A 17,318-nucleotide genomic window follows, 5' to 3' on the forward strand; every position below is an offset into this window, starting at 1 on the left:
CACTGAAAGTTTGGCATAAGAGATGGCAAACAACCATCAAGCTGATTTAAGAGACAGAGGGGTTCGCAAAACTGTAGTGGACCACACAAACTAATTATTTTTCTTCATGACTAATGCAATCTGAAGAGATACAAACACTTGCAGATAAGCCCTGAATTTAGAAATGCCCTAGTGAATGGGATACCCAAAGTGACTGAGACAGGGATCCCTTCACAGCATTCAAAAAACCCAAGATCTCTCTGCAACGCTATCAGGGAAAACAGCTAGCTATAAAACAGAACTTTTTAGGGACTTGTCACATCTATCCACCTACAGGCCAATGGAAGGCAGGACTCACCACAGAAACATACAGGCTTCTGAACTGATATTACTGATTCACCTCAGGAGATGATGCAGAATGACAGCTAAAGAACACAAGGCCTCAAAAAGTTTGAACAAAATCCTCCAAAGTCCTCTTTATAAAGGATACCAAGTCATCAAGCAGATGTACAGACCAAACAGTCCAAGGAAAGAACAGACAGAGCATTAGAAAAAAGGGGCCATTAAACCTCTGAAATTAGAGGATCCTAGGTCACCAAGGAGTTGGTGTTGAAGGAAAACCGCCATGGAGAAAAAGAAGTGATGCTATTCGTATTTAGTCGAATCATCTGTGAAGTCCTCTCTAGACTGAAAGCACAAAATTTCTCAAGCTACCTGATACAGAGACTTCATGCTTGCCTTACTGAAACTGGTGTTTGGTACTTAGTGTACTAGTGATAAAGATTAAAAAGTGGCCCAAGGTATGGAATATAAAGTCCTTGCTACAAAACTCCCAGAAAATCAGATGATATTGTGTCCACAAATGTGAATTCTTGGGGAGCTTAATTTCAAGATCTACAGAAATTCAACTCTAAGGCATAATTTTAAAAAACAAAAAAGCTTAACAAACAGTAGAGTCTTTTATCTGGCTTTACTCAGCCCCCACCTAAAGGGTGCTCCTTTAAATTCCTTGTAGATATAAGGCTAACTGTCAAGATACCAAGCTAGTAGTAGATTTGCCTCTTACAAGTCCTTGAGACCTTTTTCAGAGGTGTGACCTGATATGAATAAGACAGATGAGTTCTGACAGATAGCTGGACGTAGAACAGAGTTTAGAATCACTGTGAGCTGATTTTCATTACCTGGAAATATATTCAGAGAGTTAGCTAGCAGATCTTTCAAGATGCTTTTCTAAAACTTTTCAAATGGAAGGCTTAAAGCCCAAACAAATGAAAATTCATTTGCTTGCAACCTACTTCTAAGCACTACCTTTTAAACCTTCTTAAAACTCAGGACTGGAAAGTGGTCACGAATGCAATATGACATAACCTTTTGTAAGCAACATGATCATGCTGGAGGAAAGAAGACTAAAACTAGACAGGAAATTCTTTGGGATCTCCCTCACCTTGCAAAAAGTAGGAGGAAAAAAAGAAAACCAAAAGAAACTATACAGTACAAGATAAAAACATGCCAAAATTAAATGAGAACTAAAACAAAACAAAAAAATCCTTCTCATGAAAAGCACTCTAGTTCAGCCAAACAACTGATAAGGAAGGACACGAACATGTCTTCTGGTTCTGTTAAAGTCTGAGTAATGATCATACAAGCATCCAAATGGGGATGTATATATAGACAACTAGAAGAATTAAAAAAAAAAAAAAAAAATCGCATTTATGTAGTCCTGTTTAGCATTTTGGTTCAGAAGCACAATGTCTATCACTGCAGTAACTGCATTCATACCATACTTAATATACTCCACCAAAAAAAAAATAATCTAACTTCTTTCAAGCACTGCCATAAGAAATCATTAACATTCATGAAGTTTAATTATCAGTACATTTTTTCAGATTCTAAACTTCACATTCTGCTTAGTCACGTTGATTATTAATGGACAAAGACCACTTCACAGATTTTGAGAAAACCTATACAGATTTCACTTCAGTCTCCTGGAATGATCCTCAGAAACTACACTGAAAACTGAACAGTACACTAACCTAGGAAAAACAAGGCTAACAAATTAAGCATAACTACTCAAGTCATATTATCTTGCCTAATTGTGATTATCTACGTAAATGTATTCTGCATTTGCTGTACTCCAAATAACATTTGCAAATAGTAACAAAAGCTCAACATAATACATATAGAGGTGTTCAGCGTACATAACAGCATATCAGGAAGGAAAGGAATAAACTAATAGTCTAGGCTGTTGTCATATTTTCCACAGTAGATCTTCCTCAACAAAAGTGGAAAGAAATTTATCCCAGATCAGTTATTCTGAAAAAGCAGTATATGGAGCTATTTATTTTTTGCTTAATTGCAAGCTGAAACTAACTATGCCTTATAATATCAGAAGTGAAATACAAGCAAAATAGAAATATTGTATGATGCAAAATTCAATCACTAGAACTAAAATGTACGCGTGTAGTAAATCTCCTCAACCTCATGTTGCAGTTGTTCTTAGACTCACTTAAATGATGAAACATTACCTCAACTTCTGCTTGTTGCCTTGCCAGAGTGATGTTAAAAATATCCAAAGACTTTTCGAATTCCTAGAAAGGAGGTGAGAAATTATTTTTTTGACAATTTAATTTGGTTAGCTTTCACAACACAGTTTTACAGGAAATGACAGTAAACAACTCAGTGCAACCCAAGTGAATTTGCTCAAGCTGAAAACTTAAACTGGAAAAGAAAAGCCCATCAGTTTAACTTTTTCTTCACTGCTGTTTCTACTTTAAAAAATTAATACGTTTATTAATACTACTCAAAGAGAAAGGTACACATGACGTTGCAAATCTGGCCACTGATTTTATTATAACTTAATACTGACTTAGGAACATGTAAACATTTAAGTTTAAGAAAACGGCAAGACAAACAATACTTAAGCCTTTAATGGAAAATGGCTAACCTCCAACAATTTTAAGATTTCTTCATTAGGTTTTTTTGATGTTATCTTTGTTTTATACATGTCCTTATAGTTCTTCACTTGTTTCCTGTGGTGCCGAATATGTTCCCATGACCACATTTGGAGCTTAGGTTGAACGTTTACTTCAAGGATGCCATAAATAACATATTTCCACCTAAAAGCAAAAACAAATGAACTACAGTTTACATTTCTTCATATGAAAAGACACCTAGAACTATAGACTCTCACTAGATACAACCTCAAGTGGTGAAAGAGTGAAATCCCTTGTCTAATACCACACTTTTGATCAATAGAGGAACCTAAGGATTTTAAATTTTTTTTTCCAACACAAAGTTAACAGGTTGCTATTTCCTAAAATTAAAAAGTAACCTTCCACAAAAAGTGCCCACAAATATAAATATATGCGTGTGTGTGTGTAAATAATCAAAACATATTTGTAAGGAACCTTCTGAAAAGAAATTAAATCTCTGCCATCTGTGTTGAAAAGGTTTGCCTATTTTTAGATAATAGCTATGTTCTTGTAATAGAACCTAACATATGCGTGTGTATACACTATATATATTTTTTTTTAGATCTATAATTTTATATACATATGAAATCATATATATTATACTTCTGTATTTATATATCTAGAATTATGTATGTATATTTAAAAATATATATGTAATAATATAACTTAACATTAAAACAGTTAGGATATTAAAATACCATCAGACATAAGTTTCTGATAATGGTCTCTAAGACAGTAAATACAGGCTTTCAAACCATTGTTTTGAGGTCCTCACCAATGTTTTTTATAATACTCCCAGCTTAAGGAGAAAAAAAAAAGAGACGACTTTCAGAAGGAAATGAGTTCCAACCTCCTTAAGTAAGAAACAATCCCTTGGTAATTATTTCAAATTAGTAACTAAAAAATTATTTTCAAATTCTGAGGTGGCCTACCATGTCTTGGCATTGTTGTGCAATGGAACATCAGGTCTGTACTTCCTATATGGCAGATTTCGAGTCATCATATCAATAGACTCTAGAAGCTCCATAACACTGAAGTACTAAAAAAAAAAAAAAAACAAACACACCACACCAAAAAAATTGAAACTGAATGTTACTGTCTTTCTGAGAACAACATGAATCAAGCTTTTCTTTAAAAATAAAACAATTTACAAAGAAAAACGAGACTAAGAAGTTAATAAATTCTGTATGTTTATTATAAAATTTCGGACTGATTTTTACTATTCTCACAAACTAACTTTTTTACCACATTACATATAACTCCAAAAAAAAAAGTTTATACCTGTGGCTTATTGAATTCAACAGTTATATCCTGTAAATTTACATCTAAATCCATTTTCGGTGACGAGAAGTCAACATCAGATCGAGGATTCATAAGGAGTTTGGCTCTAGCTGAAATTGGGCGAAATACTAAAAAACAGAAGTTGATATAAAAAAATCCAATTAAATTATATAAGATTGCCATAAATGATACATAACGCTTATCAGCTCAAGTTATGCCATTTTATTCAAATGAAAGTGCCAGACTTCATAACACGCAGACTTCATCAACACAGCTTAAAATATAATACAATCTATACTGAATTTCCAGTTTCATTCTGGCAACATTTGTGGAACAAATATTTGTGGAACACTTTCACAAAATCTCCTGTATGAAGTATTAATTGGCAGATGTTTCAATTAGTAGTTTATATTTGCAACAAATCTAATTTTTTTTTTGCTATAAGCTATTTATAGTACAAGATAGTTTCAAATATAGCACCTATTTCAAGTACAAGATAGCTTCAAAAATAGCACCTATTTCAGTATAATAACTCTTACTACACAAGAATATTTTTTTTAATGTGAGTGATGTTTTACACTGTTTGATAAAATATACTCACAACAGTTGATAAAACCAAACATTCCACATTTCTAAATCCAAGCCCAAGTAAGCATGGGAAAAAACCAATATGGATCCTATGTAAAGTGAAGAACATCATATGAAAAATATTCAGAGCAGAAATGTTTAATTTATTCCATAATTTGGCACTATCAGGCATTCGATACAGCCTTCAGAAGCCATGTTTAGTTCAGTGTTTCCATCTGTTTCACCAATTGATCCAACAATAAGAATTTGCATATTACCTGAATTTATGTAAATTGCACTTTTATCAAATAAAATTCTTTTGATTTCAACAGAAATACTGAGATACCATCTACATACCAAATATTCTAAATTCACCGAAAGGTTCATATGAGTGGAAACCAACATTTTTGCAAGATGAAACCACGTTTACACCAATTTACCTTTGTTTCATTTGAATCCCTGTACTTCTTGTGAATCTCATTTTAATTTTATCTACACATTTTATGAAGTAGCATTTCTATTCATTTTCTCTGTATTTAGTTTCCTAAATTGTATTTTTCATCCTTCCTATGTGTAAGCATTATGTTTGCGTTTAGATCAAATGACAGAAGCAGACTTTGTGCTTACTACCTTTTTACCTGTCTCAATCTAGAGTTGCTCTAAAAGAGCCAGAATCTTCATTTACCACAGAACATCAGCATAATGTAATTCTTTAAATATCTGTGGTTTTGATAGCACTGAATTTTAAAAGCGTAAATCCTGAATCCTGCAATTTTGTGTACAACTATTTTGAACTTCTTTGTAAAGACTTAGACAACAGATTATGTTTAAACTTATTTTCTTGTAAAAAGAGTCAAAGCTAGCTACTGAAAAAGATAAGAAATCAGCAAAAATTACTAAATAGGTCTCTGGAAGTCAAATAAAGAGATACAAAAGGCTTCCTCTTTCAGGCAAAGGTAGCAAGAAAAACTAATAAACTAACAATGCCCTTTTTAACTCTGGCTATAGTGAACTGAAGACTGACTTGCTAGAGAGCAAGCCACTTCAAAGGCCATTTTGCCTTTTAAATATCTACTAAACAATCACACAGATGCACATGAGAAATAAAACCCATGTATTTTTCATAAATGAAAAGTAAACAACCACCAAGTTTGAGTGGAGCCAATGCAACTTTTAGACTACGGTAAGCAACGCTCAAAGCAATACAATTTGCAATACGGCAACACTAAAAATATAAAATAAAAATGTTGATGTTTCACAGTTGTGTGATTACTGTTTCCACCTCTAATGAAAAAAATACACTTCACATAAGGCAGGTGACCTCAAAAACATTAATCTTTTACTCAAGCCAATCTGATGCACATATTATTGCTAAACTTTTTAAAATAAGGAATTATCAATGGATGATAACTATAAGGATTTATGTATGATATTCCATTAGAATTAGACATGAGTCAAGATTCATTTTAACCAAAGCCTTTTTAAGGCTACAGATATGGTACAGTACACTTTGTCAGAGAGACAGTTATTTCTACAAAGGAACTAAACTGCACTCCTTACTAAGATTTTTTCAGTAATGGCCAAAGTACAACCTCTGAGAGGCATTAAAAATTAGAAGTAAAGTATACACGCATATTACAAATACAAATAAAATACCACTTACCAAAATCATAACCTTCTGGAATCACGTTGTGGCAGGCAACTCCCTGTTTTAAGTTAACCTACATACACAATGGAGTTAAAAATAAGTTGCATTTGTATTTCATGACAAAGTTTTAAAATATAAAATGTTAGCATTTTAATACAGGTTTCAGTTAGTCCCTCCGATACACAGTACAATCCAAAATATTTGCCCATTTAAAACACAGTAAGACTTCTATTTTTAGCTAATAAAATGACTAAACAGTAAGATGACTATATATTTTGTATGAAGTTGTAACTGGCAAAGGACTTTTAACCTCCTTAGATGGGTGCTCTACTTCCATCACATAAAAACCTTAACATTTGCTTTTTTTTTCCTAAAAAAGCTATTAGTAACAAGACAATTCTCCAGGACATTGACATAAATGGAAGCAGAACTGAATGTGAAGTATGCTCTACGCTTCACAGTGTGAACTAGAATACTAGATACATTATCTCATGCTTTACTTACCAACGATTCCTCACAACCACCGTGGTAGAACATCTCTGATTTCACATTCCAGTAAGCAAAAAGGTTATCCAGTCGTACAAGCTGAAAATACAACAGAACATATGTATTAATAGTTACAAATTGTAGATTAATAATTTGGATTTCACAAAGTCTGGATGAATAAAAATATTCAGAATGTTCTTGAAGACTACACTTCCTTTTATTTTAGAGCCTACAGAGTTACATGTTCTCTTGTTCTCACTTTCTGTGGAAGGAACTCTAATTCAGTTTGTTTAATTGACAATTCTTTCTTTAGCATACAGTTTACACTGTACCTTGTAAAACAACTTGGCAGTTTCATCATGTAAACATGGATTCCAATTCTTATCTGAGGTCTGAAATGAGAATTAAACAAAGTTATTCCAGTATCTATAATACACCAACACTTTATCATCACTGAAACAAACCAGTAAAAATGAGGGGAACATCGTCGTAATTAAACCCCACTGAAAATAATGGGACCACACCTTCTGATTTAAGATGATTAAGCCATTACTTCAAGTGGAAACTTGATAAGGCTTCTTCTCACCCAAAACACATAGATGTATGTGCAATGACTAGCATAGGAACCAAAAGATTCTTTAAAATTCTGTTTTCAGTATTGCAAACTGTTTTTCTATACACCAATATTATTTTTAAGCAGACTCTTTGGAAAGGGAAAAACAAGGGACTACAATTCTTTCATAATTCTGGAAGTAGCATTTGAGTTTGAGTCCAACAGAAATACCGTATGTTATTGTACTTTTTCAAGGCTAATATGCATTTCAAGAATGAAGTAGTAAGAATACAAAAGCTTTTGTTCACTATGCAAAACCATTCAGGGAAAGGGGCTGCGAAAACCTTTAAGTGTGCAAGGAACAAGCATTCATAAGACAACTATTACCTTCAATAAAGTAACATCTACCTAGAAATATTTTCTTTAAGATTATCAGACACACATGAAAAGCTACTGAATCAGACCAACTCAGCAGCATCAGCATATTGCTGCTACTAGGTAATCTTCCAGAAAAAAAAAATCACATACAATCTATAATGACTACTATTAACTCTTTAAAGTAGAGCTTGCAGATCAAAGAACTGAAACTGAGCTCCAGTTTGAAACAAGACACCATCCTCTTTTTTTTTTTTCCCTCCTTTTTTTTTTTTTTTTCCTTCCCAGTATCAAGTAGTAACTTCCTTTCCTGGTGCTCACAGCAGTTTCAGTGAAGTATTCATAGAATCTGAAGAGCCCAAATCCAGCAAAGTCTGGCAGCTGGCAAGCACAAAATGCAGCAGGGAGAAGAATTTCCTCAGAAAGGCCTGTTCTAATGCTAGCACTTTATCTTTAATGGCACCCTCACCACAATATTTATGCTGGATCTGACAAACCAAGCAGTTACCACCGTGCATTGCTCATGATTATAGGTATACTTTCATTAGACAGTATGTTACCAGACAGCATAATAATACATAAAAACGTAACTTAACCTATCAGTACATATCAAAATGCTTTTTAGATGAAAAATAAAATTACCTGCAAACTTAGATTCTGAAGTGAAATCCCAAAAGACAAGGGGTTATTCCGATTTGTGATCTAATAGAGTAGGGGGAAAATACCAAAAAAAGGATTATATTACTCTTTAAATTTAGATTTGGAAGTAAATAGCCAACAATTAAAAAAATATATACAGCAAAGAACTGACTAGCAAATCTTCTTTGTACACAATCATATGCCTATAAATCTCTTTATGCTTTGGTACGAGCTTTTTATGAGTTTTCTTTTTTAATTTTTTTTTTTTAAACTACAAGATTTCCAAAGATTTTCTCTCAATGTGGGAAGTAAGTAGGAAAAATCAGACAGGTTCCTATTTCATGTTACAGTGCACAACCCCTTATGCTGAGACATACAAAAATACTTACATCATCTTCATAGCGAATATGGATGTTGGAAATTTTCACCTGAAGATTTTTGATGACCTGAGTGACTAGTTTTTCTACAAAAGTGTCTTGTTTTTCTTCTTTTACTTTATCTAAGTTAAAGGAAAGCTAGTTAATATTTTGCTTGCATTTAAGTATTTTTAAAACTACACTAGAGAAAACAATAACCTAATAAAGTCTGTATGATCGATATTTAAGTTTTCAGTTACATTACTCTAGCTGTACAAAAACATGTCCTTTCAGGATAACCTATAACATTTGTATCCTCAGACTAGATGGTTTCAGCTTTATTACCAGCTGCAAGAAGAATCAGGTTGTTCAAAAGTATGACTTGTACCCACTGATACTCAAGGTAGCCAATACATATTTCTCAAAAGTACTAAAAGTCAAATTTAAGATGATAAGACTTAACATGTACCAAAGAACAAAAAAGGTGTAACCATAAAAATCCTTTGCTACTGGAAACAAAGTTAAACTGTTTCTTATGAAAGAAGAGGAAAGAAAATGTCAGACAACGTGTGACACAAGCAAGCAATATTGCAAAAGTCTTATTTATATCAGATCACACCAATGCTTGAACCTTTTTGTTTTCACGATGTCTGTTCTGCAATATTGATGGCCGCTACACCTGAAAATCTGTTACTAATAGAGTTTTAAGTATCAAGAGAAAAACAGGAATCTAAAACACTATGTAACAAATCCAGCACCATTCTGGATTAAAATAAAGAAAGAAATAGCATCAGTTTCATTAGCTTTTGCCACTCTTACCTTGGTCAGCTATTTTCTGCTTTGCTTCCTCAATCCTTTGCAATTCCCTTTGTCTTGCTTCCAAGAGCTGCCTGGCTTCTTTTTCAGCATCATATTTTATGCCTAAATACACAACATAAAAGGGTAAGCTACAAAAAACCTTCTACATTTTTGGAAGATGCAGTTTCAAAAGCAGTAATTTTCACATTTTGTTAATAATTACATAACAGCAAAAAATTAGGTCACTAGGTGGAAACTACAGAAAGACAGCCCATAACCATTATCTAATTGTATTTGCTAAGAGTTTCTACTAGGAATAAAGCTTGTGAAAACAACATCAACCCATTCCAGATACTTCCGAAATCCCACCAATCTATATTCACTTTTTTCTCTACATTAACTTACTGGCTGTGGGCACAATAAGCAAATAAACTCCATCAAGAACTGCCTCAACGGGTTGAGTATAAAGGTTTTGCCATGGAATCTGCAGGTTAAGTTGACCTACAAACACAAAAGAAAAAGGCTGAGGTATATAGTTAAATAGTTGACTGGGAAAAAAAAAAAAAGGTTTAGAAAGGTAATCAACATGAACCACAACAACTCTGAACAATTATTATATTGGACAGAAAACAGAGGGCATCTGAGGCACATGTCCTTTGGGATGTGTGTTTTACACAGCGCACAAATGAACATGAGGCAAGCTTTTCCATAAGCAGAACTATTGAGTGTACAGGTCCTCCTCCTTACTCCCCTGAATTATATTCCTTCTTCCTAACAGCAACCTCTGCCTCCTTGCAAGCCCAGGGCAGCACCCTTATATACAAGAGAAGACTGGGCAGCTCATATGTGATCATGCACCTAAATACTCCCAAACCCAGCATTTTTTAAATACGCATTTTTTCTTTTTTCATTCTTCTTCTGTGGAAGAGAGTCTTAAAGTAGTGTGTATGTTTTGTGAACATAGGGACCCTGATGTTACAGCATTGCTCATTCTTCACACAAGTGCCAATTTTAATAAACTATGAAATCAGTCACAGGAAAATATATAATTCCAGGCTAGCCTTAAGGAAAACTTAATGGCTTTAGACTTAGTTTCGTTTAAGAAACACTAACTTTTATAAGACAATCAACTTACAATGAGAAAACTTTTCATATTAGCAAAAACAGGGAAGGGGGATAGAAAGTGAAGTGAAAAGCAAAATCAGTTGTGGAGTCTTCCTAAGAAAAGGGATGAGATCCAGTACTGCTCAGTTGCTCACCTTTGCTGTGTTGGGTTCTTATCTCATTAATATTGAAGTGATTAGACAAGACTCCAGTATTTCAACTTTACCATCTCAGCTCAAGAAAAGGAGCTTCTAACAGTTTTTTTCAGATGAGACAAACTTCAGAGTCTACAAAGCATGGAAATCAAGGGAACTAGGAGAATTACTTGCTTCGGATGCCTAGAGCCACTTGCAAGGAAAAGTAGTGTGTTTAGTAACTCCTGCATAGGTGTATGATAAAATGTAACTTACCAATATGTCCTGCTTTAACTTTAAATGGCACATCCAGCTGACTCTGAAAGAAAGTGTTTTAGAACATTTAAGCTCATTTCAGCAACTTGTGAAATGCTCCCACTTAGGAAAAAAAGATGATGATAACTTTAACAACAAACTAACCTTTCAACCACTGAAAAAAAAACATTCAAAATAATGGAACAAGAAAGCGTTTCGTTACCAATTTAGAACATTAAGCCATGCTAGGCTAAATACATTCCTAAGAGTAGCTTGTTAGCTTCATGAGCTACAGAAAAAAAATAAGGTCTTTCAGTATTGCTTTTGACCTAAACACATTCTTTTAGCAATTGCTGAGTTTTGCTTTTTCAAAAAAAAAAAAAAAAAAAAGAAAGAAAAGCTAAATGAAGCCAGCATACACCTTCATCATTAAATTTAATCTCAAATTCATTAAACAATTCCCACAAGTGCAGAGAAAACAAAACAGTAAGTTTTCGCTTAAAAGACAGTGTATCCTAAAATAAGAACCAAAAAATGCAAGTACAACCCAAAACATTTCTCAAGAATAATTTTTGCAACAGTTTTATTTCTATTTTCACTAACTTACCAGTGCATTTTCTTTTATTTCAAGATTCTTCAGTGCTACAGCTCCTAAAAGCAAAGAAGCAAAAAAGTAAAACTACAATAAGCAAAGTAGTAGCGGTGCACACTAAACATCCCAAAGTCTGAGTCAGTGGTCCCTGACCTGTGGTTCTTCAGCTCTTTGCTGTGGAAGACATCCACAACCTACGCCTCAAATATCCATGAAAGATGATTAAGAGCACACTGTTCATTCATGCTATAAAAAAAAAATAACTGAGACTTTCTCACGGAGCTCTCAGGTCCATGAAAAAGAACCTAACATTCCTCAAAGTAAAAATGTTGTAAATTACTGTCACATTTTCTGAGGACCCATTTTGAAATTAAAAGTTTGCTTCTTTTTCCTCAACCATCTGCTTCCTATGCTTGTGGAAATCTAGCAACATTAAATTTAGAGTGAATTTTTAGCCCTCAAAAGATGTTACATTTGCAAGTTATATTTATAGGCGTATAAAAGTCCACAGGAAGCATTTCAGTAAATCTGATTTTAAAACATTTTAAGACAACAATAAATTCAGTACCCTGTACACACAGAAAATTTGAATTGCAAGATCTGTTTTTACAACATACTTGACATCAGACACTTGCCACAACAAAGAAACATTGGAAGGGACCAGGACACTCATAAGTCAAAAACATGCACGTACGCTGAAGCAATGTTTTCTGCAAATGCTACAAGAAGGATGGAATACCTGCAATGGTTCCCTTCGAATTAGTTGCATAGTGTTAACACATGCACATGCAACAGACACCTGATACAGCTGAGCAGGGGCATAAATGAGATTCAGGAAACCAGAAGCAGATTACAGCCCTGGAAAGGAATACAACTTGAGATTGCAAACGAAGATTTGATTGACCAAATAATGCTTTCCTTTTGGGGACACAAGTTAGAAATGGCCAAGCATATAGGGAAACAGGAGCCCCAACTGCAAGAAATATTCTTGCAGTTATAGAGAGTTCTGATGGCATTGGACTGCTGCTCAAAACACCATCAGTTTTAGGAAACTGGATCCTAATCTCACAAATGCATTCATTAGAACAGTTGGCTCAAGTTGTTGAACTGCTGTGGTAGAGCTGGTCAGGTAAACTAATCCATCAGTCTTGTAGCACTCTCAAAATACTATGAAGTTTTTAATGATTTAATTTATTCATTGCAACAATCTATTATCACTGTGCAGTAGAATTCTATACATCTGACATGTGCCACCATCAGACCCTCCAGAGAAATACTACATGCAGAATGATGTTTTTTGAGAGCTAGTGGTTCTACTTTTAAGCCTTACAATACACACATATTAACAGGAACATTAGAAAATGAAAAAAAAAAAAAAAAACAAAAACAAAGAAACCATTCCCAGCGGTTGTCTATAACTACTCTAGTAATGATAACTAGTCTACATAGTCTTTGTAGGTAATAACAAGGTGACAGTTTTTAACTCTAAATGTCAGATTTTTTTAGTCTAAATTTATTCCCTGATAAAGCTGGCTGTGCACAGACCATTTTAATGCTCATTACAGAAAGTTTCTTATATGAGACATTAAAAAAAAAAAAAAAAGCATTTGCTTTTCCAAAAAGACAGCACTAACTGAAATTGTATTCATGGCAAATAATTCTAATGGTACCCAGAGCAAAAGTTTAGTTTTGTAACCACGTTACCATGCATGACATGCAATTTTTGCACATCAGTTGAGCCATAGTAAAAATGTTCACAGGCAAACTCTAAGATTACGTGACACATGAAGCAATTTAACTGGGTTTAGTTTCTTCACTTTCACTGTCAGTTAAGTAAACATACCCTCTCATAGGGTTTGGCATATGCCACATTATCAGCTGAGGCACAATGACTTTAGTTGCAATAATTTGGCAGCCCTAATGCTTCTAAAAACAAGGTACTGCAAAGCGAGCGAGGATTATTATCTCAAGCACTGAGACATAGTATTTTGTGATAAAGAACTACAGCTCATTTTACCTGGGCACATCATAATGGCAGAGAATAAACATGGTATTGATACTCTTTCAGAAAAGAAAGCTTTGCAACTCTACATAAAAATTTGGGATGAGGAAGTGGAGTAAATAATTCTTCATGATTTTTCCTATGCTTATGATTTCACAATCAATAAGTCTAAAGGTTTTAGTTAAAATCATTATAAGATACATGAATTAGGAAAACTTCAATCAATTCAATTTTAGTATAAAATTAATGATCCACATTCACTAAAATACGACAGTTTACTTAAAAAACCTTGACTGAGGGTCTGACCACAGTGAATGGACTATCAAAGCACACAAAAGGCTACTACTGAAGCCCCATATTTTGTATATTTAAGCAACCTTTCTTTTTCCAACACTTGAGAGAGAGTGCAAGAAAGAGACTGACTAAACACTCCTGCAAGTAAACATGAACTATTTCCAAATTTACCACACCTTAGCTGGGAACCAGTTCTAACACTCACTATTCAAAATGCAGTAACTGACCATGTCAATATTCTCTTTCATTGCCAAAATTTAGTCTCTATCACACCCAGCTGTTTCACTTGCAATGAAACATAGCTCCAAGCGCAATTGCACTTGAATTTTCTGTTATGGAAAAAAAAAAAAAAAAAGACGACCTCACAAACAGAAGCAGAGAAATCAACAAAGGGAACAAAGTACTGTCACAGGACATAACACAGTTACTGAATTTTACTGTCTTGGAGCACTGCCAATGGATTTAATTGCAACAATTTCAAAATACTTCAAGATTTGGTTGTTTGGTCTCCCTGTTGGAGGCAACTGGATGTTTCTCTGTTTTGATGACAGAAACACATCCAGATAAAACCCCATTTGATGGGTTAAAAATTGCCCAGCTAAGCAACCTTGAAAACTGTATATACAAGTAGTTGGAGTTATATAAATATCTGGGGTTAAACACGCAGACTAACAGCCAAAACAATAATAGAAGCCAGAACATTTATAAATACCTATAGCACAGTCTAGGATTTATTTAGGCTATATTATAAAGCAAATTCTTAGCTTTACTGATCCCTAGATATTGTAAATAATTAAACCAAATCCAACATTTGTCAAAATTCTGGAATAAACAGGTTTATAGTTTTAATTTTAGATACTCAAAATAACTTCATAAATTTGAGCGCATGAACCAACATCTACTATCAAGGACTTTGCTCGCAAAAAGAGATCTAGAAAACAAGATAACACTCAGTAAACCATTTCACCAAAGAGACCTAACTGAAATTTTGCTATGGATGTCAACAGAAGTTAAAGACTGAGAAGAAAATTAATCCACATAAAAATCCCACAGATTTAACTTATGTATTAATCACATCTCTGCTGTCTGGTAAATAAGAACGGGTGGAAGGGAATGAGGTCAGGAAGGTAGATGAGAGAAAGACAGATGAAAGATGATACGCATCAGAAACTGAAAGTACCTCCTCAGCTGGTATCTGACCAGTACTCAACACGCCTGCTCACATATTTTAACACAGTTTCTGCTTTTTAGCGACAGCATTGTCAGCTTGAGAACCCGTTTGATCACTTTATACAAACTGCTACCTTTGCCAGTCATTTCCCACTTGTGTTGGTGCTGTTAATTATTCTTGTTTAAGCATACCTTCTGGAGACAGGCTGTAAGTCTTTGAGGATCAGAGCGCCTGCCAAATACCTCCTCTATTTACATCTATTGTAAAATAGGTCATGAAAGGCTGCAGAAACTACTAGAATTCCTCATCCCTCAGTCAATTCAAGTTGCTAATATGTAAGGGGGGTGATTGTACCTGCCATATATATCCTTGCACCTGCTATACCTAGACAAGGTAAGGTATGAAAAGGTAGTTGCCTTTCATTATAGCAACATGTGTAGCCAGAAAAGAAAGTAAAAATCGCCTGTGTGCTCACAAACTTGTGTCAATTATCTGCCTGTATCACCCCACTAACCCAGCTGCCCCAATAAGAGACACCAGCTACTCAAAGAACAGGTGGTGTGAAGTAGGATATGTTTGAGACATTACCCAAAAAGCAGGTGTGCCAAGCCAACAGATAATTAAGTATTTTAAAGGGCAGTACAAAGAGTCTGACCAAGACACTCAACTTTGGTGAAACAACTGTTCGGTCTCTCATAGCGTTTGGAAGCCTCGAAGACACTTCACTTCTCAAAGATAACTGTCAACATCTCACATTACTTCAATCATTTCTTCAGGGTCTAGAGCAAGCAAAAATATCTAACTTGTCTAAATACTTATCTAACCTGTTTATCCAAGCCAAGTACTTACACATTTGTTAGCGCAGCTCATTGAAACTATCTAAGCGAAGACCAGAACAAGAGCAGCTTTAAAACACTGTCCTTCCCAGCATTAGCCATCCAATAGGTTTCCTTGATGACTGCCTAACACAGTAGCCTTCTATTTTGATTCATACTGATGGTGTTCTTAAGGAATATGATTTTCCTTCCCTGTTACACTCTTTTCTGAGCCTTGGCCTTTCCAATATTGGCCTTACATGTTCAAATTACCTTTTTTACTTGTATAGGTTGTCCTACATTCTCCTTTCTGCATTGCCTTTTATATTTTAGGTCATTCAGTTCTTGCAGCTCTCAGCCATGAGTCTGTTTCCAGACATCACATCTTTCTTTAGTATTGAGACAGTCTATATTTTTACCCTTCAATATGAGGGGCTTTTTAACAAGGAAAAAGAAAAAAAAAAAAAACCACACATTTTAAGACATTTCTGTAGTTATTACTGTGTTCGTGTATATTGTTTGGAGCAGCAGCATCGTGCTACTTTACTACACAGATTAAATCTGGATAGCTTTAAAATGGCATACTGAATACTTTCATTATGCAAATGAAATGAATGTTAAGCAAGTTCATTAAAAAGTCATGAATAAAGCTCCCAAATTTACAGAAGATTAACCTATATAAAGTACATTTTTATACATATATCCAGAGTCTACCAACAGGTTAAGAGTCTTAATCTAAAGAGGCTAGATATAAATTATCATAAGGACATAACCTGTTCCCTACAGCATCTAAAAAAGCTCCCTTGGGTATTTAATCATTCAGAGGCGAAAAAATATATGCCTTTTAAAATTTAAGATACAGATATATAGCACATGTGCAGTGCTATAGCATTCAAAAAGCACTGGCCATTTGCTAGAGGGAGGACAAAACTTTCCCTTTCATCACTACTGAAATATTGAAAGGATTTAGGACTATTTAATTTCAAGGCTACATGACCTATGTAAAATTTTGCAAGTTTACCATGACACATAAAGACAAACACTGTATGAAAACACATAGCTGTAATGGAAATGCTTTCAGAGCATGCAGACCAGCACAGAAAACTATTAGGTTTAGACAAAATGAGAAAACAAAAAAAAAATTACTATTTTTATAAAAAAAATAATTTAGTTCCACAATTTCAGTAATTAGGAAGCCAATAAGATTATCAGGAGACTTCAGACATACTCTGAGTGTAGGGATCTCCCAACCAATGAAGCCTTCATATAAAGACAGTAGTCTGCTGCTATTTATACT

At 34.3% G+C, this 17,318-nt stretch overlaps 1 protein-coding gene across 1 annotated transcript in view; it reads right to left on the reverse strand.

The window, feature by feature from the left end:
• VPS13A (vacuolar protein sorting 13 homolog A (S. cerevisiae)) overlaps nt 1–17,318 on the reverse strand; it is a 147,888-nt gene that overhangs the window by 84,375 nt on the left and 46,195 nt on the right. Inside the window, 14 exon segments of the mRNA XM_009882747.1 lie at nt 2,505–2,567; nt 2,924–3,095; nt 3,884–3,990; nt 4,233–4,360; nt 6,463–6,520; nt 6,952–7,032; nt 7,266–7,325; nt 8,504–8,563; nt 8,890–8,999; nt 9,676–9,777; nt 10,060–10,155; nt 11,169–11,211; nt 11,755–11,798; nt 14,119–14,211. Coding sequence (XP_009881049.1) covers nt 2,505–2,567; nt 2,924–3,095; nt 3,884–3,990; nt 4,233–4,360; nt 6,463–6,520; nt 6,952–7,032; nt 7,266–7,325; nt 8,504–8,563; nt 8,890–8,999; nt 9,676–9,777; nt 10,060–10,155; nt 11,169–11,211; nt 11,755–11,798; nt 14,119–14,211 — 1,217 coding nt within the window.

This window comes from Charadrius vociferus, unplaced genomic scaffold (assembly GCF_000708025.1).
Source record: "Charadrius vociferus isolate BGI_N301 unplaced genomic scaffold, ASM70802v2 scaffold560, whole genome shotgun sequence".
In the NCBI taxonomy this organism is placed as follows: Eukaryota; Metazoa; Chordata; class Aves; order Charadriiformes; family Charadriidae; genus Charadrius; species Charadrius vociferus.